This window comes from Amia ocellicauda, chromosome 16, assembly GCF_036373705.1.
Source record: "Amia ocellicauda isolate fAmiCal2 chromosome 16, fAmiCal2.hap1, whole genome shotgun sequence".
NCBI classification, from domain to species: domain Eukaryota; kingdom Metazoa; phylum Chordata; class Actinopteri; order Amiiformes; family Amiidae; genus Amia; species Amia ocellicauda.
Genome location: NC_089865.1, coordinates 24,402,794 through 24,427,342, shown reverse-complemented (window position 1 = coordinate 24,427,342; position 24,549 = coordinate 24,402,794). Strand labels below are relative to the sequence as shown.

The following is a 24,549-nucleotide window of genomic DNA, read 5'->3' as shown; positions in this document are numbered from 1 at the left end:
TGTAATTGGTTGAATAACAGATCTTATTTTTCCTTCCACTCAATTTTGCATTGCAGAGAAGCTAGTTAAGGTCTTTGAGTGGCTGGGGTTTGAAACGGAACGATTGGACGACTGCAACCGACTGAAGATACTTGACACGCTGAAGCAGTACCAAGAGAAAGATCACAGCACTGCAGATTGCTTTGTGTGCTGTGTTCTGAGTCATGGACAGAGGGGAGAGATATACGGAGTGGATGGGCGTACTGTCCCGATAAAGGATTTCACCAGCCCCTTCTCAGGGATCAAGTGCCTGACCCTGAGAGAGAAGCCAAAGATCTTTTTCATTCAGGCATGCCAAGGTGACAGGGAGCAGCTTGGATTTTCCCTAGAGACTGATGGCCATAGCGAAGGGCTCAGCACGGATGCCTATGTACCTAAAAACTCTATTCCCAATGACTCAGACTTCCTGCTGGGAATGGCCACTGTAGATGATTATGTGTCCTTCAGGGACAAATTGCAAGGCTCATGGTACATCCAGACCCTTTGTGAGAATCTTCAGCTCTTAGTACCCAGGTAAGAATCTCAACACTGTATTATATTAAGTTTGAAGTAAAAACAATCATGTGATGTGGCACTTTGGCAGTCTTTATGTATCTATACATCTCAGAGCAGGGGTGGGCCAATCAACAGACACTTTTAATTTCTTAACCTAATAATGACTTCAAGATCTGAGATGGAGTGCAAATAAGAATCCACTACACTTCCCCTTTGTGTTACATTTAATTACAGTTCACCTCATTAATTTTAAACCTTGTGTAAATTACACCTCGTGTAATTTTTAAGTTAGGCTGCTTTTAAGCACCTTGATATTCTGTGCTCTTAGCCACAATTGTAATTCAATTTTCTTGATTTTTCAATTCAAAACATTTTCCCTTTTTTAAAAAAATATGAAAAGCACTAAATGTTTATGATTGATTGAATTTCTCTAAAATGGCAGTACAAAACACTTTAACACTGCATATATACACACAATGGCTGCAAGTTCAGCTTTGGCTCTGAATATGGTTTACAGACACACAGTTAAAGCGCAACGACACCTGCCCTACTTAATCCTGTTAAGAGGAAGATTATAAGATTATGAGTGTGCTTATAAATACAGTGTGTTCTTTTTGTTGTGATACAACTGCACGATTTCTGTGTTGGATATAAATAGTTCAAGGAGTGTGGGATACTTGGTATAACGAAGAAATACATAAATTAAGGCATTCAGGCAAAACTAGATGGCAGCAATATCAGTACAACAGTTTGAAAATGGTTTTGCTTGATAATTTCACAATTCCCAATGACACAAACACCCTCCCCAAAATCACCAAGCATTACTTTTCCATTCTCTTTCATCTGATGGGCTGGTTTCAGTTCTCAGTATTAACTAGATATATTCATGCATATTCTGAAAAATACACTTATACAAAAATTCTAGTTTTACCCAAGGGTGCTTTTAAATGCTAATCACAGTGTTCGGTTACGAAGGCCTTTTGTTGTTTTGCAGAGGGGAGGACCTGCTGTCCATCCTGACGAAGGTGAACATGGATGTCAGCAAGAAATCGGACAAGCTCGGGATGAAGAAACAGATCCCGCAGCCGGCCTACTCTCTCCGCAAGAAAGTGATTTTTCCGAAACCTGTAACCCCTCCTCCACTTCTGTAAACACTACAGCGGATTGGCCCTCTGCAAGGCTTTGTTATGATGAGACCATGGTCCAGATTAAATCTAAACTTTGATCCACCCGCTAATAGAAAACTACAGAACTGTATTATTATTATTATTATTATTATTATTATGTATTTATTGGCAGATGCCCTTATCCAGGCTTTCTAAACATAAGTGTAGTACAAAGTGCAAAAATACAAGTACAAGGCATCAAACATTACAAATTCAGATTTTCATAATACAAAGCAATTCAAAGCATAATACATTACACAAGTGAATACAATAAATTAGGTCTTACATCCTGGGTAGTAAAAGCTAAGTGCGTACAAGATGTTAGGTCACAGTCAAGGGCTACGGGAAAGGAAGCAAAGGGGAAAACAAAATAAAATAAAACAATAAATAAAACAAAATAATAGGAGTACAAGTAACGCAAGAAGCATGTTAAAACATAAAGTGCTATCCTACGGGAGAGTAAAGGACTAAGATTACAAGTACTGTCTGAAATGAAGATGCCATTCTCTTCTAATCATAAATGTAACTACTATGATGTACAGGTTTGTAGTTTTCTGTTAGTGGGTGGGTCAAAGTTTTGATTTAATCCAGCCCCATGTCTCTTTGTAGGGAATTCTAGATTCTGCACATTTCTCAGCAACCCCCAATAATGATTATTATAGGTTCATTCCATCAGCAATAGATTTTCATGGCACGAAGTAGCCCCCTGTAGCTGGATTATACATCTGGTTTGAAAATCATAATCGAGTGGTTACATTAAAAATCCATGAAATATAACCCTCTGTATCAATATTGTGTATACCTAATCTATCTTAATTATCTGCCTAGGGTCAGCCAATTAAAATGTGCTGTTTTCCATCTTGAATGCCTTGAAGCCCAATTTCCATTTGTGTCCCCGGGTGCATGTGTCCTTGCTGATCTGGAAAAGCTCCTCTGGTTTGGTGTGGTTGATACCTTTCATGATTTTGAAGACTTGAATCAAGTCCCCATATCGTCCCCTCTGTTCCAGGGTGAAAAGGTTAATTTCTCTCAGTCTCTCCGAGTAGGATAGTCCCTTCAGACCTGGAATAAGTTTGGTTGCTCTCCTCTGAAATGGCTCTAGAGCAGCGATATCTTTCTTGAAGTGTGGTGCCCAGAACTGTACACAGTATTCCAGATGAACTAGTGCATTGTACAGTCTTAACATTACTTCCGTTGTTTTAAATTCTATACTTTTGACAATATACCCTAGCATTCTGTTTGCCTTTTTTATTGCTTCCCCACATTGTTTGGATGGAGAAAATGAGGAGTCCATTTACAGTGGAAATTCTCACACCATTTTATATTAAATGTTTTGTGACAGGATTTCATTCCATTTTCCTTGTAGTAAGAATCTAATAAGATTTGAAGTGTCATGTAAATAAATTGGGTTTTCCAGTAAAGTTTGCAAAGAGAATATAAGAACATTTTTTTTCAACAAATATGTATGTTTTTCTAAAAACAAACCGATAAACAAAATAATTAGTAATAAGCAGGAAAGTTATAGTCCTTAGGCACATTCTTTTATCATAATTTACACACATGTATAATACTGAATCTTCACAATCCATTTTACTGAAATTAGTCAGTATTTAGATATTTTTTTTACATTGTTAAGGATTTTAATTGTTTTAGGAGTGTCAGAGAAGGATATATTTTTATTCAATGTCATGACCTGCTTTTTGATTGTAGATTTTTCTTGTACGTGAGCTGCTTTGGGAATATGTGAAAATTATATTTTGATAGCACAATTTGTTCTTGAGACAATGCTGGAGATTGGGTGACTTCCCTTACAAAAAATAAATACAAATAAAATAAATGTGCCTGTCTCCATGAATTCCATAACATTATAAATGGATATCCTTCATATTTGAATTGTTTTCTTATGTTTGAATGCTCTGGAAAGAGACTGAGAAAAGCGTTTTATATTCTGCATTCTAAACAAAAAATGAAAACAAACAGACATATCTTTAATAATTTATTAAAAAGTAGTAGAAGTACAAACAGTTAAAATGGGAAAGCTCTCTCTCTCTATGTCTCAGGAGATGGGGAAGACCAGTCTCTTGGTGAGGGTGTATCTGGGCTCTGGCATCTGCTTGGCATTAGCATAGTTTCCTTGGCTCACTTCTCGGTTCACTGCCGTCAGGATTGTCAGAATGTCTTTGTTCCTGGAGGAGAGGCTGCTATTAGAGCATTGTCAGTAATGGGGAGCCATTTAAAAATCCCTGTTCACACTTTGCACACATATATATGTATAGACTGCTAAACAGTAACAAATCAGCTTTTTACCGGTACTCTACTGATCTCTACAAACCGCTTAAGTGTGGATGAATAAACCCATGCAAAAAATAAATACAAAAAAATCTTACGGAGGTTACACAGATACAGTTGTTAATGATTTGTGCCAAATTTTTAAATAAACATTTATATATACATAATACTATATACATAAAACTGTTTATTTTTCCCTTTTCCCTACAAACACCAAGGCTATAATTTGAACAGGTTTCACTTTTACTTTTCCAATTACTCTGCGGTTGTGAAAGATACACAGTTGTCTGTTCTTGACTTTTCCAAAATATGCATTTTAAATATGAAATGAGGATTGCAAAATAAGTTATAATCCAATTTACCTAGAATCGACACAAGCTGTCATACTGAATACATAGTGTTAAAGCACAATGTTTATTTTTATGCATTAAACAAGACATTGCCATGGACATACTGAACTAATTAGATCAATCTGCAGTCCTACTGTGAATGAAGATGTAAGTACAATTAATAATGTATTTTAGACCTGGAAATATCCTATGAAATATGTGATGTTAATTATTTTTTTAAATCAAAGTACCATAAAATCCTTCGTCAGACTTCAGACAATAAATAAATACATGTTAATTTGGTTTTACAGTCTTTATTATAATTTACCATATTTTTTTTAACATGGAGCTGGAAGCTTCCATATCCACAGTGATTCTCATGCGCAGCGGTGCAGCTCACACACTACTTGAGCACCCGTGGTGAAACAAAAACACAACCACTGAGAAACACAGGGCTCATAAACCTATAAACATTGTTTTACTAAAACCCTCAATACCAATAGAAAGTGTTTTTGAAGCCTGCGCTGCATTTGAGTATCCATGGTTTTGATAGTTTATTTTCATCTTGACTGAAGATTACAGTATACTATGTCATAGAGGCACATTTTTACTGAAAAGTTCATTAAATCGCTTTTCAAAATTCACAATAACTATTAAAATGAAAAACTGTTAATGTTCAAATCCACAATGGATTTGAATGGAAACAATTAAGATGTGCTTTGAGTGTCGATCTTTAATTTGAGGGTAGTTACATCCAAATTGGGTGAACGGTGTAGGAATTACACCCAAAACGCCCCAAGAACAAGCAGGAACTAAAGACAGCTGCAGTACAGGCCTGGCAGAGCATCACCAGGGAAGAAACCCAGCATCTGGTGATGTCTATGGGTTCCAGACTTCAGGCAGTCATTGACTGCAAAGGATTTGCAACCAAGTATTAAAACTCATAATTTAATTCATGATTATGTTAGTTTGTCCAAATACTTTTGTGCCCCTAGAACTGGGGGGACCACATATTAACATTGGTGTAATTCCTACACCGTTCACCCAATTTGGATGTAAGTACCCTGAAATTAAAGATGAAACTCTACACTATCTTGATGGTTTCCTTTCAAATCCATTGTGGTGGCTTACAGAGCCAAAATGATGACAATTGTGTCACTGTCCAAATATTTATGTCCCTAACTATATATGACAAATTTAGATTTGAAGAAGTGTAGTGATAATTTATTTTGGAAAAATACTTTTCAAGTAAAGCACTCACCTCCTGCAGCCCTGGCCCAGGTTCCTGCACAGGGCCTGTATGTAGAAGGAACCTTGATATACGCTTCGGAAGGACAGGTAGTCTTCCACGGTTGCCATGCCCAGGAGAAAATCAGAGTCATCTGGGATGGTGTTGGGCTGCATGATCTCAGCATCAGTCTCATATTGCTGGGTATACTGGTTCTCTCCATCGGCTTGGATCTCTGCCCCCTTCTGCATTAATGACCCTTGACAGGCTTGGATGAAAAAAATCTTTGGCTTCCCGATGAGAGAAGGACATTTTCGGCTGGTGAAGAAAGAGGTGAGGTCGCGAATGGGCACAGGGCAGCCATCAACTGCTTCCACTGCTCCTTTCACCCCATGGGAGAGGATACAACAGATGAAGGCATCTCTGTTGCTGTGGTCCCTCTTCTGGTACACGCCCATTACTTCATAGAGCTGTGAAGAGTTGAGGTCATCGTGCTGGATCACTTCAAAGTGCAGCTCCTTAAAGACTTTCTGGAGAGATTCTTAGAAGTCAGGGATCAAAGAAAAAGGAAAGAATGGAAATGGAAACAATTCAGACAATTGAATAAAGGGAAGTATAGTATGGAGGTTTTGACTTGCTCACATGTAAATTGTTATTGAAGAGACCAAGGATGGAATGAGGGCAGTACTCTATCCATCTCACACCAGAGTCATATTACTTCCTCACAATCTGCTAATAAGTAAATTCATCCAACCACTAGTATGCCATGCTTCTTGAGGGTGGATTAAATAAAGCATTCCCCAAAACACATTTTGTCACAGACACCCACCTATTTTTGTTAATGCGGGCCCAGAAAGCCCCATAGCCCAGCTATTGTAACACAGATAAGAGGATTTGATACACTTTTGGAAAATGCAAATACCCTAATAGTTGCAGGTGCCCCAAAAGACACAAGGAGGAACTGATGAGTAATTAATGATTGATTCTATCTACCCTGCTTTAGCGACAAATATATCTGTATGCACTATGTAATATATATATTTTTTTTTTTAACGTTTTTCCTATTTTTGCAATTCATGGAAAATAACCTGTAACAACAACCCTGTTTTCGATCATGTGTGCGCCATGGGAACTCCCAGATTAAGTTAATTAGAATTTAGCCAGGATTGGAGACTGGATATAGGTAACAGGAAGCATCCTGCACTTGAGGTGGAAGCCTTTTGGATGCATTGCATGGGAGCCCTCTTTACTGCTAATTTCCAAACCCTTAGAGAGTAGATAAAAGTGTGAAGGTGCCAGTCATGATATGATGACGAAGAACAAGGAGAAAATAAGACTGCTTAATTAAAACCTAGAATTATAAAAAGTCCATCATGTCTCACCAGCATCAATGTCTGTTCCTTCCCGGTCTTTCAGTATTCTTGGTGGTTCTCTCTGCCTGGCTAGTTTGAAGTGCTTGTTGTTGATAATTATGCAGTAACCACGAGGTTTGTGACTCATGTCATACATCTCTGACTGTAAAAAAAATATATATAATAATATACTAAAAGCAAAACAGTAATATCAACAACCCTTGTGTAAGTCCAGAATATAAAAAGTGTTGTCCTTCAGATAGTATTCTCTGCACATTAGCAACACACTAAATTATGAGAATATATACTCGTAGAATGTTAACATAAAAATTAACATATTAGAAATGTAGATGTTGTGATGTGTGAGACAGCAGTTTCCAGGAATGTAATGCTTTATTCTTGAAAGCGGAAGTCCTCAAGCAGTACACAGTAATAAATGATGCATCATAACACTACTGCACATCAGTCAACTGCGCAATACCCACACTGTAGAATTGTAACTCACTGCAGCACTAACTCGTGTACGAGCAGGCTGTGGTGGGGTCTCATGTGGCCATGATACAGGTACAGTTCCCCGAGTGGTAGAAACTTCAGGTAGTACCCAGTCATGCCGAGGAAGGAGGCTACCAGGGCTGGGGAGCTAGGCTCTGGGATGCTGTGGATAGCTTGATGATGGACTGGAGAGGTGATACGCAGGTAGCCCACAAACTCAATGCATGTTACCGGCAGTATAAATTTTGAGTGTGGTTTGGAAACATGGAAAAGTAAATAGTTTAGTTAAGTAGATCGTATACATTAGATAGATAGTCTAATACATTTTGTATTTCGCTGTTATGACCGGAAAACTTTGCCACAAGGACGCTAATGTTCAGGCATTTTCGTTGCAGCTCACATCGCCAGGGTAGCCAGCGGGGTAGCCAGGGTAGGCCAGCGGGGTAGCCCGGGGTGGCATGGGCCACCCCTAGAATCTAAGTGGCCACCCCAAGTGCCACCCCATCAGAGTAGGAATGTGATAAGTTGTTGTTATTAATTGTCTACAGGTAGTAGTAGTAGTTTCTAAACAATAACTATAATTTTACATTGCTTTGATGTTGGCCAAATTATTTATATTTAATTTAATGCATTAGGCATGACATCTGCATTCACCCCTCTGATTGTTGTGGTTGTGGAATAGTCCGCATCGGGGAGGAACCACTGTTCCAGCGACGTGTTGTTACTGGAGTAAAAAGTGAGCACACCCAAAGTTAGCTGGTGCAGGAAAGGAGAACATAGGCATAGGTAAGTATACTGAAGTTTGGTATGTGTAGCATTTAATATGGAAAGTTATGGGACGCTAAGTTAAGACTAAAAGAAAGGTACCCCCCTGTGACTGTAACATTGCTCAGGAGACGGTCCTGGGGCAGCTAACGCTAGCAGTTAACATTAAGTTAAAAGCTGGCAAGCCAGGTCCAAAAGAGTTACGTTTTCCTTAATGAACCGACGGCGAACAAACACACCATGCATGCCAGCATGTTAGTAAAGCGAAAGTTCTGTGTAATTTTCAAAAAATCAATACTACGAGTTTGTTACATGTAACGTTATGTCATATAATAAATTAGAAAAACCCTGGCCATAGTGAGTGTTATGTCAAATAGAGCATGGTCCTGCCAATTACTTTGCTAACGCTACATGACTAGGCCTATTGTAGAGAGGTGTAAACTTATACTGTAAATGTAACGTTATAATGATTAATACTTCTACTGTTCATTTATAAATGTAATATAGATATGACAATTTTAAAAGCTGCCTGCTGTTTAATGAAAAATAATATTTAATTGGTTATTTCATATTTCATTATTAGTATTAGTATTATTAGTATTAGTAATAGTAGTAGTAGTAGTGTTTAATATTTGAATGTTTAAAACTGTAATACTCTGTATACATAATAGGCCTCTATGTGATGTCGGGGAAACAATTTGGCTGCTAGTTTAACTGTAGAAATGAGGAATAAACACTCTGCTACAGCTTCTCACTGGGCTCAAGAGCCAATTTCTACTGTTGTCAATGAAATTGTTATATCCTATGCACATCTATATATGGTGGGAAACTACTTTGCTTGTTGCATTGCATCTACCATTATGGTATGTGCTTCTGCAAATGTAAGTTATTTGTTACTGCTACTTCATATCACATGTGAAGTTGCTTGTTTTGCATTCCTTTTAACACAAAATATTTATTTTTGTTATTAATTATGTACAGTTTATTATTTCCTAGAATATAGGGCTGTAATTTTTACAGTTTTACTTTTCACATTACTTAAATGTGCCACCCTTCTCCGAGTCTGTGCCCCAGCCTGGCCCCCCCTTCAAACTTTTTCTAGACCCGCCCCTGCACATCGCTAAACTATTACTGACTGAAAATTAATACAGATTTCAATAGAAAAACATTTTGGTCAGTCAGTTACAGCTGTAATTACATTACATTATTTGTCATTTAGCAAACTTACATTTGTACCCATTTATACAGCTGGGCATTTTACTGAAGCAATCTAAGTGAAGTACCTTACTCAAGGGTACAACAGCACTGCCCTACACAGGATTTGAACCCACAACTCCACAGTGTTGCATATAATTGCAAAATATTCCTTTATAAACAATAATAATACGAGAGTCTGACACGAGATGCATAAGAGTTGGCAGGTCTGCCTGTTACTGTTATTATGCCATTTCCATACATTGCCAAGATTATAGCAACGTAATATAACGTAATTTACGTTACTACAACTTTGTTGCAATGTTGTGTATTAGCAGGGTTGTGTGCACTGCACATTGAACCTGGATTGCCTAGCAACCACATATGATTATTAAACTCAGACTGTGCGCTCACTACACTAAGTTTGCACACTCTCCCGTGAGTCGATTGACACTGTCTAAAGATGAATCTTTAAAATCTTAAAAAATGAGGGGTGTTGTTAAAACTTAAAAACTAAGCAATAATTCAGAAAAATGTATTACCTCATCATCTCTTGTTATGGGTCTTCCGTCCACACTCAGGGTTTGTCCACAATCATCTTCAATTGCAATGTTTTGGGTACAAGAATGTGTTTGTATTAATATTGGTTTGCATTGTCATCCTAAAGAGATCTTTAGACGGACATTTGATTTCTGCAGCGTAGGAAGTTATATTCCAAGCAGTAGTTATCAAAGCAGTGTCTGAGTAGCTTCTCAGTATGCAGGGACTGATTTACTTAGTGATGAATCACAGAAGGTTGAAGTTCATACAAAGGTAGGGATTCTAGGGCTGCAGCTATCGATTATTCTATACATAAAACGATCGATTATTCGAATAATCACAACAAAAACATTGTTTTATTATCAATGCATTCTTCTGGTGCCAACATGTCATCCTATTCTCGAGTTCTCCGAACTCTGTAAATACAGGGCTCAGAATGCCCTGAGGAGGACTAGACATTTTACATTACATTTAATCACTGCAGATGAAAAAATGAAAACCCTTCCCAAGTACCAGATTTAGAAAATAATTATAATAATGATTTAAATGCCTGAAATTGCTTTAAAATGTAAATATATGATGAATGAAATGTAAAACAAATAACCAAATTGTGTTTTTCATTATCCATTTATGTACTACATATCCAGGTTCAGTAAAGAGATAAGTACAAGGTTAACAAAGAAAACAATGCAAATGCATTTTTTTGTTTACAATATTATACTTTATAATAACAAACGTTTGTAATAAAAACAAACACTAAAATGAAAAAAAATATATTAAACAATACAATGAAACACTAATATATGTAATACACTGGAACTCATATAAAAATAAACAATACTCTGAAATGCTGTAATAATAAACAATGAACAGTAATTATCAACTAAAACTCAGTCTATCAAAACCTGTGCCATCAGCGGCTTGCTTAGTGCAATGTATTGAAATGTTCAGAAGACAGCGCTACAGGACTCCACACAGCATTGTGATGGATCTAGCTGCCGAAAACACTGCTTCATTGCCTTCTATTCAGCAGTGTTTTATGAACGTATCTCGACACAGCACTGTATAGCTCTTGCTAAAGACTACATAAACTACAACTAAACAAGTAAAACATAATAAAACTAGGAAGTATAATATAAAACTATTTATATACTTGTAAAAGGTGAATGGATTGCCGCAATAGACGGAAGACTTATAGACGGCACAGGTACATGGAGGCTCTAAACAACATGGGATTGAAATAACATGAATTGAAAGCCATCCCCCTACAGTATCAACCACTGGCTTCGGGAATGACATGAAACTACATGGTACTGAGGGTTTTCATTTGACGTGCATGTGTACATAATTGTATTGAAGTGGATAAATGCTCAGTCCTGTTGTCCTCCATAGCGTCCAGAATGTACATAATGTTTCAAAGGTCTATATCCAAAATTCTATGTAGAATTTGAAATGCCTGAAAAATGCCCGAAACATGCCCATAATCCACGTTTCTTCCATTGCAGTGCATGTATGCCCAATATCCAACATATCTACAGCATAATTTAAAAATTACTTTACACGTAAACCTGAGTTTCACAGCTTAAATTTATTCATTTGTTCGATGCTACGACTGTCGATTATTATTATTATTTTTATTTCTTGGCAGATGCCCTTATCCAGATGGCACAAGCATTGGTGCGAAATCAATTGATCTTAACTAAGAAATTCTGTGTGCTTGTATTCAGAAGTCATTTTTAAGATATTCTGTACCTTTGGGAAATTGAGTCTATATGCACCACAATTGAAGACAGAATTACGTGCATGTGTGTATAAGCAATACTGTGCAAACCTTTTAGGGTGCTCACACGAAATATAGATTTGATGTAGATTTGTCTTCTGTTCACTCACTTTGCATTTAGTTAATTGATAAATATAATCTATTAACATGTCTATTTTTGAAAGCATTCTTACTTTACAGCATTTTTTCACACCTGCATAAAAGTTTTGCACAGTACTGTATGTCAAATTCGATGTCGAATTTTGGATATAGACTTCTGCATAGATTAGCATGATAGAAAACCTTACAGCAAATACAACACTTTCGTCAGCGCAATTTCATAATTCATACCACAGTTGCCCTATTACTAGCAACGTCGCAAAAACTTACAAGTGCTCAAGCTTGTCGGATGTGCTCTTTTGGAAAGCTAATTCTGATTCACACAGTCCACAAAGCACCGTACGGTTATCATTCTCTCTCGTATAAATACTGCCACAGTTTTCCGAGTTTTGTTTTGCGTGGTGGCTGGCTGCGACGTGCAGGTTCAGACATTTTCCAAGTGAGACACATACAGGTGGATGACAAACCAAGTAATGCATTACTGCCACCCAGGGTCCGAAATTAACACCCGCCAAGTGCCAAATGCGGGTATGGGGAGATTTTCCGTTTTATGAGAAATGGAGGTTTGGAGTTTCAAGAGGCTGGCTACAGTATGACGCTGAGGCTGTGGTGATGAGTTGAGGACGATTCAGGAATCAACAACAAATTCCAAAATTCAGGAATCAATTACAAAGTATTAATTATCTGAGAAATTATTTAAGATAAAGACATGAGGTTTTTTTTAGCTGCGTAGCTGAGATTCTGCTGAAAAGAACCATGTGCGGGTTTTTTTCATACATCGCATACATCCTGGTTTTAGAAATTCAACTGGGGCTGGAATTGCCCAATATAAGGGATGTTACCATGTGTGTGATGTGCCATGGAGATCTGTTTTTTTTACTAGCCAATCCAAAAAACCCTGTCTCAGGCAGCTGGAATAGATCAGCTGAGATAAGTGTTGGGTTACAGACCGAGCAGCGCCAGAGAGAGGGGAGAAGGGGAAAGCCAGCAGTGAGAGAGAGAGAGGTATTTATACAATTCAGCTCATAACTCGGCTATAATAGATGCTACTGCTATACATGTGGTATCTATGGATTCAGAACAGCTTCAGCTATGCATGTATTATTATGTACTTCTAATACAGTATATATTATTATATAAGTGGAAAATTGTGCAATAAAGTAAAAAAAAACAACAACTGTACAGCACTTTTGGTCAACTACAGTTTTTAAATGTGCTCTACAAATAAACCTGATTTGTATTAACCGTTGATCAATATATTACAATAATTGTTTCAAATTTTGCTCTGGCCTCTTCTTTAAGTTTCTATTCAACATAATACATTATAATCTCAATTAAATGTACTGAACTGAATGTATATATGACACAAAAAGGCAATTTATTATTTTGGTGGGTAAAAAAATATGCTTGGCTGGTGGATTTTTTAATCTACCAGTCCCCTTGGCAGGTGAGCCAAAAAGTTAATTTTGGACACTGCTGCCACCTACTGCCGTTTGGAATGAAACGGTTGTTTTCACACAGAGCTATGAATAAGGCCAAGGATATTAGGCGAAAGGGCTAAGATAAATTATATTAATAAGAACGGCTTGGAGGCAATGAAGCTAAATGACTATTCAACAGCTGAAATAGAAGTCGACATATTTTACTAGTCAAATAAGTCAACTAATCGTTGCAGCCCTAAGGGATTCATACAAATGTGGGAGTTGAAAATGCTGGAACAGGAGGAATTCTCTTTAATTCCGCATTAAACTTACATTGCAGGGGTTTAAGAATGTACACATTAAAGACTGCTTTAATATCATTAATATGATATGAATAATATCATTAATCATATCATATAATTAATAAAAACATAATTAATATAATATGATTAATATAGAATTACTATTTGAACTACATAGAACACTGAATAGTACTTGTTATTCAGACTATAACATGATTTGTAAACATGTTTTATAGTAAAATACATTGCCCATTGTCTTTATGAATCTGACTTTCAAAATCATTTTTTTTTACTGATCAGTAGACTTATAATAACTTATATAGACAAACTGAGAAAATCAGACTTACCATTAGCAATGGATTGTCCGTTTTCACTACGATCTTCTGGATTCTGGACAAGAAAGAAAAGGGGGTGGGGGGATATAAATTCACTTAAACAATACAGGAAAATAGTACAGTGGCAAGAAAAATAACCCATTGGAATTACCTGGATTTCTGCATAAATTGATCATAAAATTAGATTTGATCTTCAACTAAGTCACAACAATAGACAAACAGTCTGCTTAAACTAATAACACACAAATCATTGTATTTTAATTGTCTATACTGAATACATAATTTAAACATTCACAGTGCAGGGTGGATTAAGTATGTGAACCCCTAGGCTAATGACGTCTTCAAAAGTTAACTGGAGTCAGGAGTCAGCTAACCTGGAGTCCAATCAATGAGATGAGATTGGAGGGGTTGGTTAGAGTTGCCCAGCCCTATACAAAACACTCACGAAGTTTGAGTGTGATATTCACAAGAAGCATTGCCTGATGTGAACCATGCCTAGAACAAAAGAGATCTCAGAAGACCTAAGATTAAGAATTGTTGACTTGCATAAAGCTGGAAAGGGTTACAAAAGTATGTCTAAAAGCCTTGATGTTCATCAGTCCAAGGTAAGACAAACTGTCTATAAATGGAGAAAGTTCAGTACTGATGCTACTCTCCCTAGGAGTGGCCATCCTGCTAAAATGACTGCAAGAGCACAGCGCTGAATGCACAATGAGCTTAAGAAGAATCCTAAAGACTTACAAAAACAACTTTGCTACACATCTGAAGTTTGCAAAAGAGCACCTGGATGTTCCACAGCGCTACTGGCAAAATATTCTGTGGACAGATGAAACCAAAGTTGAGTTGTTTGGAAGGAACACACAACACTATGTGTGGAGAAAAAAAGGCACAGCACACCAACATCAAAACCTCATCCCAACTTTAAAGTATGGTGGAGGGGGCATCATGGTTTTGGGTTGGTTTGTTGCCTCAGGGCCTGGACAGCTTGCAATCATTGACAGAAAAATTAATTCCCAAGTTTATCAAGATATTTTGCAGGAGAATGTAAGGCCATCTGTCCGCCAAATGAAGCTCAACCGAAGTTGGGTGATGCAACAGGACAACGACCCAAAGCACCAGAAGTAAATCAACAAACAGGATGGCTTCAATAGAAGAAAATATGCCTTCGGGAGTGGCCCAGTCAGAGTCCTGACCTCAACCCAATTGAGATGCTGTGGCATGATCTCAAGAGAGCAATTCACACCGGACATCCTGAAACCGTTTTGTAAAGAGGAATGGTCCAAAATTCCTACTGACCGTTGTGCAGGTCTGATCCTACAGGAAATTGCCGCCAAAGGAGGGCCAACCAGTTATTAAATCTAAGGGTTCACATACTTTTTCCAGTTGAATCTGTGTTCAATAAAAACATGACAAAATATAATTATGTGTTATTAATTTAAGCAGACTGTCTATTGTTGTGACCAATTTATGCAGAATTCCAGGTAATTCCAAAGGGTTCACATACTTTTACTTGCCACTGTATATTAACCAAGAAGAACCCAAATTCAATTCAAAAGTTTTGCATCAGTGCCGTTAAATAGCTCTAATATTTTGTATGAGGTAGGTGCTGTTATTCAAATTAATAGCACTTTAGTGAAAATCATAATCTGTTAATATCAGAAATATTACAAATGTAACAATATGTAAAAAAAGTTAGTTAGGTGGACATTGGAACAGAACGCATATTATTTCAATTCATGGAAAATAACATGAAACAACTCTACCGCATATAAGAACATAAGAAAGTTTACAAACGAGAGGAGGCCATTCGACCCATCGTGCTTGTTTGGTGTCCATTAATATCTAAGTGATCCAAGGATCCTATCCAGTCTATTTTTAAATGTTCCCAAACTTTCAGCTTCTACCACATTGCTGGGTAGTTTATTCCAGATTGTGACTACTCTCTGTGTAAAGTGTCTCCTGTTTTCCGTTTTGAATGCCTTGAAGCCCAGTTTCCCAGCCCAATCGTGGTTAGTTTTCTTTTAAATCATCCGTGTATAAAGACTTAAGTATTTAATTCTGATACATAGAGCATGTTAATGTAATCACTTAGAGACAGGGTTCTTGCACCATTTTTAAAATGCTTTTTAAGACCTTTTTAAGACCTAAACAAATATAATTTAAGACCCAAAAAATTTCTAAACAACGAAAAGATGACACGGAGCCAGACGTTAACATCTGTAGCTAGCTAACGTAACGTGAACATAAAACTTAAAACTCCGGTTTTTACCACTTTTACAGTCTAGCTGATAAACAATATGCATTTGCTTAAAAACCACAAAGTTTTATTTTTTCAGAACAACCTCTGCTAAATGCATTTTTCATGTATAATGTACTTATAAGAGTGAGTGAGTGAACAATGTGCAATAAAAAAAATCATTTTTATTATTTATTTGACACCCTACACAGTAATAGTGAACAGTTTTGACACTTGGAACATACTCTTCAAAGCCTTAGGTATTGAAATATGCATCGTATTTCAATAAACTATATACAAAACACTGAAATAATGCACCTTTTTTGCAAACTGACCCAGGAGAACATTGAGATTCTGTTTTCCCTGAGATATTCAGACATTCAGACCTGAGACATGCCACTGAACAAAGCTGGGCCTCTCCAGGAAGTGGCAGAGGGGCACCTGGCATGCCAGTGAGTTTTGTTATATATTCTGCTGACCTCACAATCTTGATCAGCTTCCGTTTTCCATTGCTGGAAAAAAAAAAAAAAAAAAAACAAAAAAAAAAACGAATTCTGTTTTTTTACTTTATTGCACATTGTCCACATATATATTATACTGTATTATAAAGTACATAATGCATGCATAGCTGAAGCTGTTCTGAATCCATAGATACCACATCAGTAGCATCTATAATAGCTGAGATATGAGCTGAATTGTATTAGCCACCCCCCCTCCTCTCTGGCACTGCTCGGTCTGTAACCCGACACTGATCAGCTGCTGAGACAGGGTTTTCTGGATTGGCTAGTAAAGGCAGATCTCCAAGGCACATGACACAAATGGTAACATCCTCTCCATTGGGCAATTCCAGCCCCATGTGCTGCACTGCGCATTGAATTTCTAAAACCAGGAAGTGCGGGATGTAAACAAACTACACATGGCTGTTTTCAGCAGAACTTCAGTTACACAGCTAAAAACACTGCATGTCTTTATTTGAAATTGTTTCTCAGATAATTTGGGCATCAATTACAAAGTATTAATTTTGGGCGAATCCGCCTAAGTCGTCCTTTAATCAAACAAATACACGCTAATTAGACGTTTTACCTACCGTGCCACTGTGCATGACAATTTTCCCATCAGTCTTAAACGCACCATCTGCAAATTTAATACCTACAGCAAATTTACAGTAAATTTCAGACAATTTATGACCTTAATTTCCCAGATTTTATTTTAAAACCTTTTAGGACTTTTTAATGAGCCGTGGGAACCCTGAGAGATCATTCTTAAACAAAGAAACAACTGCAGCTCCTGTGGACATAAGAACCTGAAACTTGACCCATACAATGAAATGGATTGAAAATCTAGGGTTGGAGAGCATTGGATAAATTGCTTCTGGATGACAATCAAATGGCAGCATTAATGTTTCATCTCCTATATTGTCTCTGTACCTGTGGGGTCCGAGGGGGGCCCGAGTCTCCAAAAGCTGCTTCCATGTCAGCTGGTTCCCCAATACTCTCACCTGCAGAGAAGAAAGATTAATGGTTTTGTGATGGACTAATTACTAATACTGACTATTACAGCACAGTGTTCCTCAGAGGATAGCAGTCCAGCTTGGTTGATTACCTGTTTCACCATCCCAAAAAAAAAAAAAAAAAGCGATTTGATTATGTAGATAAGATTTAGAATCTAAAAAAAGGGTAATTGGAAATGTGATCAAGGAGGCAGTGCAAAATTGTAAGAGCCACACATCCTCTTGAATAAATAACAAGATGTTTAGAGGACAGGCTCTCTCACCCCCTTCCAGGCTGGTCATACAGAGGAATGTGTTGCACCTGAGGATATAATCTGAGGACAGTATTTAAGACATTAGGATTCAATTTTTGTATTCTTTAGTGTGGGATTACTGCAATGCGAGTATTTCTCATTCCAGACCAAATAGCTGTTTAGTGTCCTGCACTGCCACCACTGCTGAATGTCCCATTCTAAAGATGGAGTAACTGTTCTATGAATCATTAGATTTCATTAGATATTAAACAACAGTTAAATCAATTGCTCAGTAACACATTGTTAAAAAAATGAAACTGAAATAAAGCCACCAAGAAAAGTACCTTTACCTTCTTTGCTACGTTTGAATTCCTCTATATTTTCTTCAAGATCTTTGCTTATTTTTTGACAGATCTCCTCCAGAACTTCAAGGTTGTCTTCTCCCAGTATATCCTGTTTCTCCATTTCTATTAAAACATCTAGGAATGTCTAGAACCGAGGAGAGAAATATATGGTAAATTCTCATCCAGACAGTGATTTCTGATTTCAGTACGTCAACAAACAATGAGCATTATAATAAAATGAATATCGTCTTCCATATTGATAACATGTTAAGCCTTATTAATGATATCAGTAATAATTAGGGCTCTGCATTTTACACAATCAACTTCCTAAGGCTGTACTTCATTCCTCCCATCGCAAGGTGGTCATGTAGTCTGTTTAATTAAACCACTTATTGTTTTATAATCTTGCGATTCCTATAACCATCTCAAATGGTCATTCTATTAACGTGCACTAGCGTGTTAATTTAGTGGCAGCAGATATGGACATTTATTAAGTCCTGCAACCCTTTATCTTATTTAAAATTATTTATTTGTATTTGTAAATAAATAATACAAATATTTCAGTTTACAAATAAAAACACAATTTGTCAACAAAATAGTAAAAACAACAGTACTGATTCTCAGATCAATTGATATAAAATACTGAAATCATGACATTGATGTTATAAAATTGATTTTACAAATATTATTATAATAATAATAATAATAATAATGCAAGGTTGTTCGCAAGCAGCACATTAAGTATCAGTTTCATGAAAGAAAAGACCTGTACATACACTTTTTATATAAAAAATTTAAGTATTGCCAATTGGTTAACCCTGCCTTTTTTTCACAGATCAATGATATTCTTTATAAACATGACCATAAGAAAAACATGATATATTTTAGCCTTGCATGTTCAATTGGGAAATAGTTTTTTTTTTTTTTTTTAGCTTTAATGTAAAATTAATTCAACAACATTCTACTTCAGTTTTCTTTTCTGATTTACAGTCAGCATCAAATCACAAAATACAATATAATGGGAGGGCTTCCAGATATAATCTCCACATTTGTTGTGGGTTGAATACTTACTAGCTTCAGAAATGTATGAACTTGCTGAATAGAACATGGGTTGTTTTTCCAGAATCATCATGGATTGTTTTTCAACAAAGTTTGAAAACATCTGCATCTGTGCAGTTTACCTATTGTGCTATTGTCAGGAGATTAATAAGCAATACATGGTTCAATTAAACAGAATACATGACCACCTTGTACTGGGAGGAATGAAATGCAGCCTGAGAAAGTTGGCTGTGTAAAACACAGGGCCCTAGTAATAATGATACAAAAATGTAAATGTATTGCTTAGAATTATAAAGCACCACAACCAATATGTTCTCCTAAATGTCATTACCAATTTGTGCCATTAAGGAGTGCACAATGATTCTGCCCCAAACAATTTTCAAGCAGAGATATGTAATGGGAACCAATGTAGAATAAACATTGAACTCTAATGTTGTAGTAAATCACTAATTTGAACTATTTGTTTTGCTTTAAAGTTTAACATTATTAAATGTAGGCTCAAATCTACATGTGCAATTAACAAGCAACACAGTTCAGTACAAAAGCAAAATAAATTATTCATTTTTTTCACTTCCACTGGTTAAAGTATTAATGAATTTAAAAATGAATTAAATATGAATTTATTCATTCACAGGCCATAACTAGAAAACAATATGAGAATGTTACTCACTGCGCTATCCTCCAATTTACACCTTGGAAGTTTTTGAATCAGGAAAAATTTGATATCCTTAAGATCAGCATCAGTCACATCTTCAGAAAGCTCAAAAAGCATCTTCCTGTGGAGTAGGGAAAAATAAAACTACATTAATTAAAAAAAACTTTCACTTTCAATTTCACACTGAAATTAGAAGCTTGCCATATATTCAATTTAGAATGAACATAGACCATCCCCTTTTGCAAACAAATAGTATAAATTTGAGTTACTTGTCTCTTGTTCTACCTGGGTAATACAAACATTCAAAAGTTCAATGACAGGATTAAAACAACTTTACTCCATGTGCGAATAGAAAAGTACAAAACTGTAACTTTTTGTCAGATGCTTCTTTCTTATTATAAATAACTGCTTATGCTGTACATGTCTGTAGTTTTCTATTGCTATTAGTTTGACTTACTTCAGCCTCACGTCTATGACTTAGTACCTATATCAACTTTAATACAGGGAACCTGACAGGTTTATCAATGGAAATTAAAGGAATATTTAAGGAAAAGAGCAACATGAATAAATTAATTAGAAATTATTGTGGTTCATATTTGTGGTTTGCCATTTTTGGATCCCAGTAATGGGACAAAACATTCAAGCCAATTGCTAATGAATAACTAGAAAACTGGTTTCAGTCATACATTTTCATTTTGTTAGAACCTTCTTTCTTTTCCACAATGCATACACATACATATAGTGTATACTATATTTAAGTACACACGCATACATACATACATACATACATACATATGCATATATACACACACATCAATGAAGTAATGCTGGGGAGGTGGAGGAAAATGTTCTATCAGCTCAGATCACATATGCAGCTGCCCTGGAACACTGTACAAGACACCTCTTGCTTTTTAAGTGGAGCATTTGTCCAGCTGGCATGCAACAGGTCTTCAGTTCACTTATAAGTACAGGGTCAAGGAGGCAGAGTTTGGCTGGGGACCATGTTATACAAAGGACTACTTCTGATTTCACAGGTGGTTTTAGGTTTGGGTTGTCAGCATTTAAAGCTGCCCCAAACCCCATATCAGTATAATACTTGGGCCTGCATATATTCTGGACTTACAGTATGAAGAATAGTGGATGGTGTTGACTGTGTTTCACAGGACACTTTGGCCTATATTCCAAAAATGTTCACATCAACAAACAAATACCCAGTGGTCAACTTCTTTTCAAAAAGCCTTTCTTTTGCCTTTGTGATATTAATTAGCACTACGAAAGATAAAAAAAAAACAATATAGCAATTTAAATTATATATAGATATATTATAGTGTATCATTATCACATAAAAAAAACTAAATTCTACCAGAAGACACTTTCCAAAAAGTACTGCCATTTAGCCCAATAATTTTGTAGTCCAGTGTATACTGATATCCATTTTATTTTAGCTTTAATTTAGACCCATTTCCAAATGTTGTAATGAAGCAAAAAGTCATACTTGATCGCAGGTTTAGCTTACATTAGGTAAGAGGAAGCATCCTCTGTCAAACAAAAAGATAACATCAAATATTATAGTTGTATACTACTGTTATTCAAATATTTCACTCATTTATAGTCACCATAAACATTTAACTTTAAATGTAATACTTGTGTAGCAAATCAATTATTTTCAGTGATCTCGCAGTAAAAATAAACCTCAATTTCTCTTTGCCCTCTTCAGACATGATCAATGAAGGTGCTGCTCCCACAAAATGGTTTCCCTTTTTTGACCAAAAGGTGGCTGTGTTGGATTATGTTATATTACTTCTGAATGATTTTTTCAAGCACATTGTTGTCTCAGTTATTTTTAAAGTTTTTATGTGAACTTTAATGCAACTAAGGTCCTGGGGGTCCTAATAAAATAAGTTCCTTGTGTGTTTTACTCCATCTGGAGGTCTGAATTAACCTATGTAATAAATATGCTTATTTTAGTGGATATATTCAATGTTTGAATGTCTTTAATAGTTGATGGCTTAATATAGGTGACTAATTCAATGTACAGCAGTCTGAAGAGAGGTCAGTTTCTACAGTCAACCAAGTAAAATCAGACCAAAAAAAACAAAAACGGAGTGCTTGGTTGAAACAAGAACTCGACCAGTGATACTCACACACCTGGTTTGGAGAGTCACATGGTCTTTGGATTTTCACTATTTGGATTGGAACGAAAAACACTGAAATTACCTCCTACATCCAGGTGTTTAGCCTGTGTAGATTTGAAGGTGGCTATGAAATCAACAGCTCTCCAGGACCAGAACTGAGCAGTACTAGTCTAGGGCTTCTGGTTCCTGAGCAATTTGATCAAACCCTGATCTTAGAGGGCTGTGGTGTCATCAGGGTTTGGTTCCACCTGAGCACTAAACTACCTAAATCACCTAATTATTCTTAATAGAACTAATTAAATGTTCCCAGTTCCAAGAGCGTTTGTGATTTAAAGAGAGCTGGAAAACCTACAGGATTACAGCCCTCCAGTACCAAGATTTGAGACCCCCTGGCCTAGACAAATCCATTAGTTGTTTATTACACACCTGTAAGAACATATACGTGATTTCCCTGGAGTCTTGAGTGTTTCTTCAACTTCCTGCTTGGATTTTCCCAATAGTGCCAACAATTTGAACCTCTTTATTAAGTACAGGAGCTCGGCAATGATGAAGCTGTCATCAGAATCCATCAGGCCTTTGTCTTTCAATCTGAGAAATAAGTCTTTGGCATCCTTGATGGTCTGCTGTTTCTTCTTTGGGATGTGATCAAGGCACAAGAACTTCAATGAGGAGACCTCACTAGACTCCAGGTCCTCGTCAATCTGATGAAGAATGTTCAAATCCATGGCTCTCAGGACTCTGACCTTTTACCCTCCAGGTGTCAGCCTGCAACATAAAACTTTGATCACTAAATGAATATATATATTTTTTTAGAAAGTAGACTTTGTAAATGTGCAACAGCTAAAGAGAGCTGTTTTTCAATTTATTTGTACTCTCCTTAGTAGTGATTTACTCCAGACTTTTATTTATTAAATTAGTTCAGATTATCTGTAACAGTCTATAAAACCTGACAGACTGGGGTTGGAGACGTCTGCCATAGATAGTAACATTACACAAAAGTTTCCGTAAATACGCACCCAAAATACTTAATCTTTTAGAACAACAATTCCGTGTCAGTGTCAATTACTGTGAAATCTTCATAATTAACTTCATTTTCATAGTCTTAAAATAATTTAATATCGCTAAATACAACAATTAAGTTCAGTTTAATGTTTCGACTAAGTTACTAAATGTATCTAAACGTTAAGAACAGCCAGGGAACACAGAATTCTTTAGGAACGATGCCAATGTAAAATTAGTACAAATGTAAACAAATCCCTCCGACAAAAATTATCGCTTTTCATAGTATTTAAACCTCAATCGTGGTGTTATTTGTATTACAATTAATTGTTATTATTAGTAGTTATGATTATCTTCCTTATACTAAGTACACTAAAAACAAATAAACAATACAATACCAAAATAACAATATTTAAGTTTCCTTGTTAAAATGTTTTATTTCATGGACAAAATAAAAAGTTGCGACAAAACAGCAACCAAGTTCGTGGTATACGAGAAGTTTACTTACTCTGGCGGTACTTGAAACGTGTTTGGACTTGTTCTGGAATCAGTTTCTAGGCATCAAGTTATATAAATGTACTCGTTGTAAATAAAAAAATAAACTATTTGAGCATTAAAGCTGAAGTTTCTTATCTCCACGGTCTCCTCTAAACCGTACTAAACCAGAATAAGGAAATGACTGCACGCAAAAGAAGTTGTGCAATGAGAGTCTAGGTCACTAGGTATTGGCTGTTAACGATCAGGTGACACTGTGTTTTTTGGGGGGCGGAGACTTCACTCATGTCTTCAGAATAGCTATTGAAGCTAAGCTGCAGTGGTTACAATTTCAGGTAAGATTGAACATTTGGCTCTGAAGTTGCTTAAAGGCTGCTTAGGGCGATGTCCTCATTTAAACCAGGATATATCAAATCCTTGATAGTAACTGTAAAAATAAAAAGTATACTGGTTATTTATTTAACCTGTGATATGTGTCTGTTTATTATTTATTATCCAATGCAACTGAAAAAATAAATGTTAAAGTCTGCGTCCCGAGGATGTATTTGAATTAGAAATGAATGATATTAGAAAGAACGGAGATGCTTAAAACATACAAAAGGAGGTGATGCAACAGCCAGAAGTTATGAGAGGTGCTTGTGATCTGTTTTCAACTAAAAAATAAAACACGTTCATTGCCTTAAGTCTGATAAATAACATAATATATGCATTCTCTGATTCTGTCTCTCGTTTTTTTCTGTAGTGTGTTGTTCAATCATTTTTTAAAATCCCTTATTTATTGTTATATATAACATAACAGGGAATCTCACATCAGCTCAAGCTTTAACCTTTCCAAATCTGATCTCCTCTTCATTCCTTCCTCCTCTTAACCTTCTAATGTTTTCTCCATTTAATTCTACCACTCTTCTGCTGAGAAACTTGGAGTCATCCTTCACCTCACTCTATCCTACTCCCAGCACATCTCCACTATGGCACGCACCTACCAATTATTTCTGAGTACCATACGCAGAATCCGTCCCTTCCTCACCAGTGACTTGACTCAGCTGCTTGTCCAGAC

General features: G+C 36.3%; 2 protein-coding genes across 2 annotated transcripts in view; one reads left to right on the top strand and one right to left on the bottom strand.

Annotated features, from left to right (window-relative positions):
• The window catches only part of casp10 (caspase 10, apoptosis-related cysteine peptidase), a 33,449-nt gene extending 29,912 nt beyond the window's left edge, over positions 1 to 3,537 (top strand). Inside the window, exons 12-13 of the mRNA XM_066688309.1 lie at positions 57 to 552; positions 1,529 to 3,537. Of these exons, the coding sequence (XP_066544406.1) occupies positions 57 to 552; positions 1,529 to 1,685 (653 nt within the window). The 3' untranslated portion in view covers positions 1,686 to 3,537. The remainder of the gene's footprint in view (positions 1 to 56; positions 553 to 1,528) is intronic.
• Positions 3,538 to 3,683: 146 nt separating this feature from the next.
• On the bottom strand, positions 3,684 to 23,694 carry casp8 (caspase 8, apoptosis-related cysteine peptidase). Its single transcript, XM_066688310.1, has 10 exons — positions 23,506 to 23,694; positions 22,425 to 22,763; positions 19,879 to 19,984; positions 18,156 to 18,294; positions 17,490 to 17,560; positions 13,839 to 13,881; positions 9,892 to 9,947; positions 6,929 to 7,061; positions 5,580 to 6,087; positions 3,684 to 3,886 (listed from the first exon to the last, which is right to left on the bottom strand). Exons 2-10 carry the CDS (start codon positions 22,721 to 22,723, stop codon positions 3,757 to 3,759), a joined length of 1,485 nt encoding a protein of 494 aa, XP_066544407.1. The 5' UTR covers positions 22,724 to 22,763; positions 23,506 to 23,694; the 3' UTR covers positions 3,684 to 3,756.
• Positions 23,695 to 24,549: the final 855 nt, after the last annotated feature.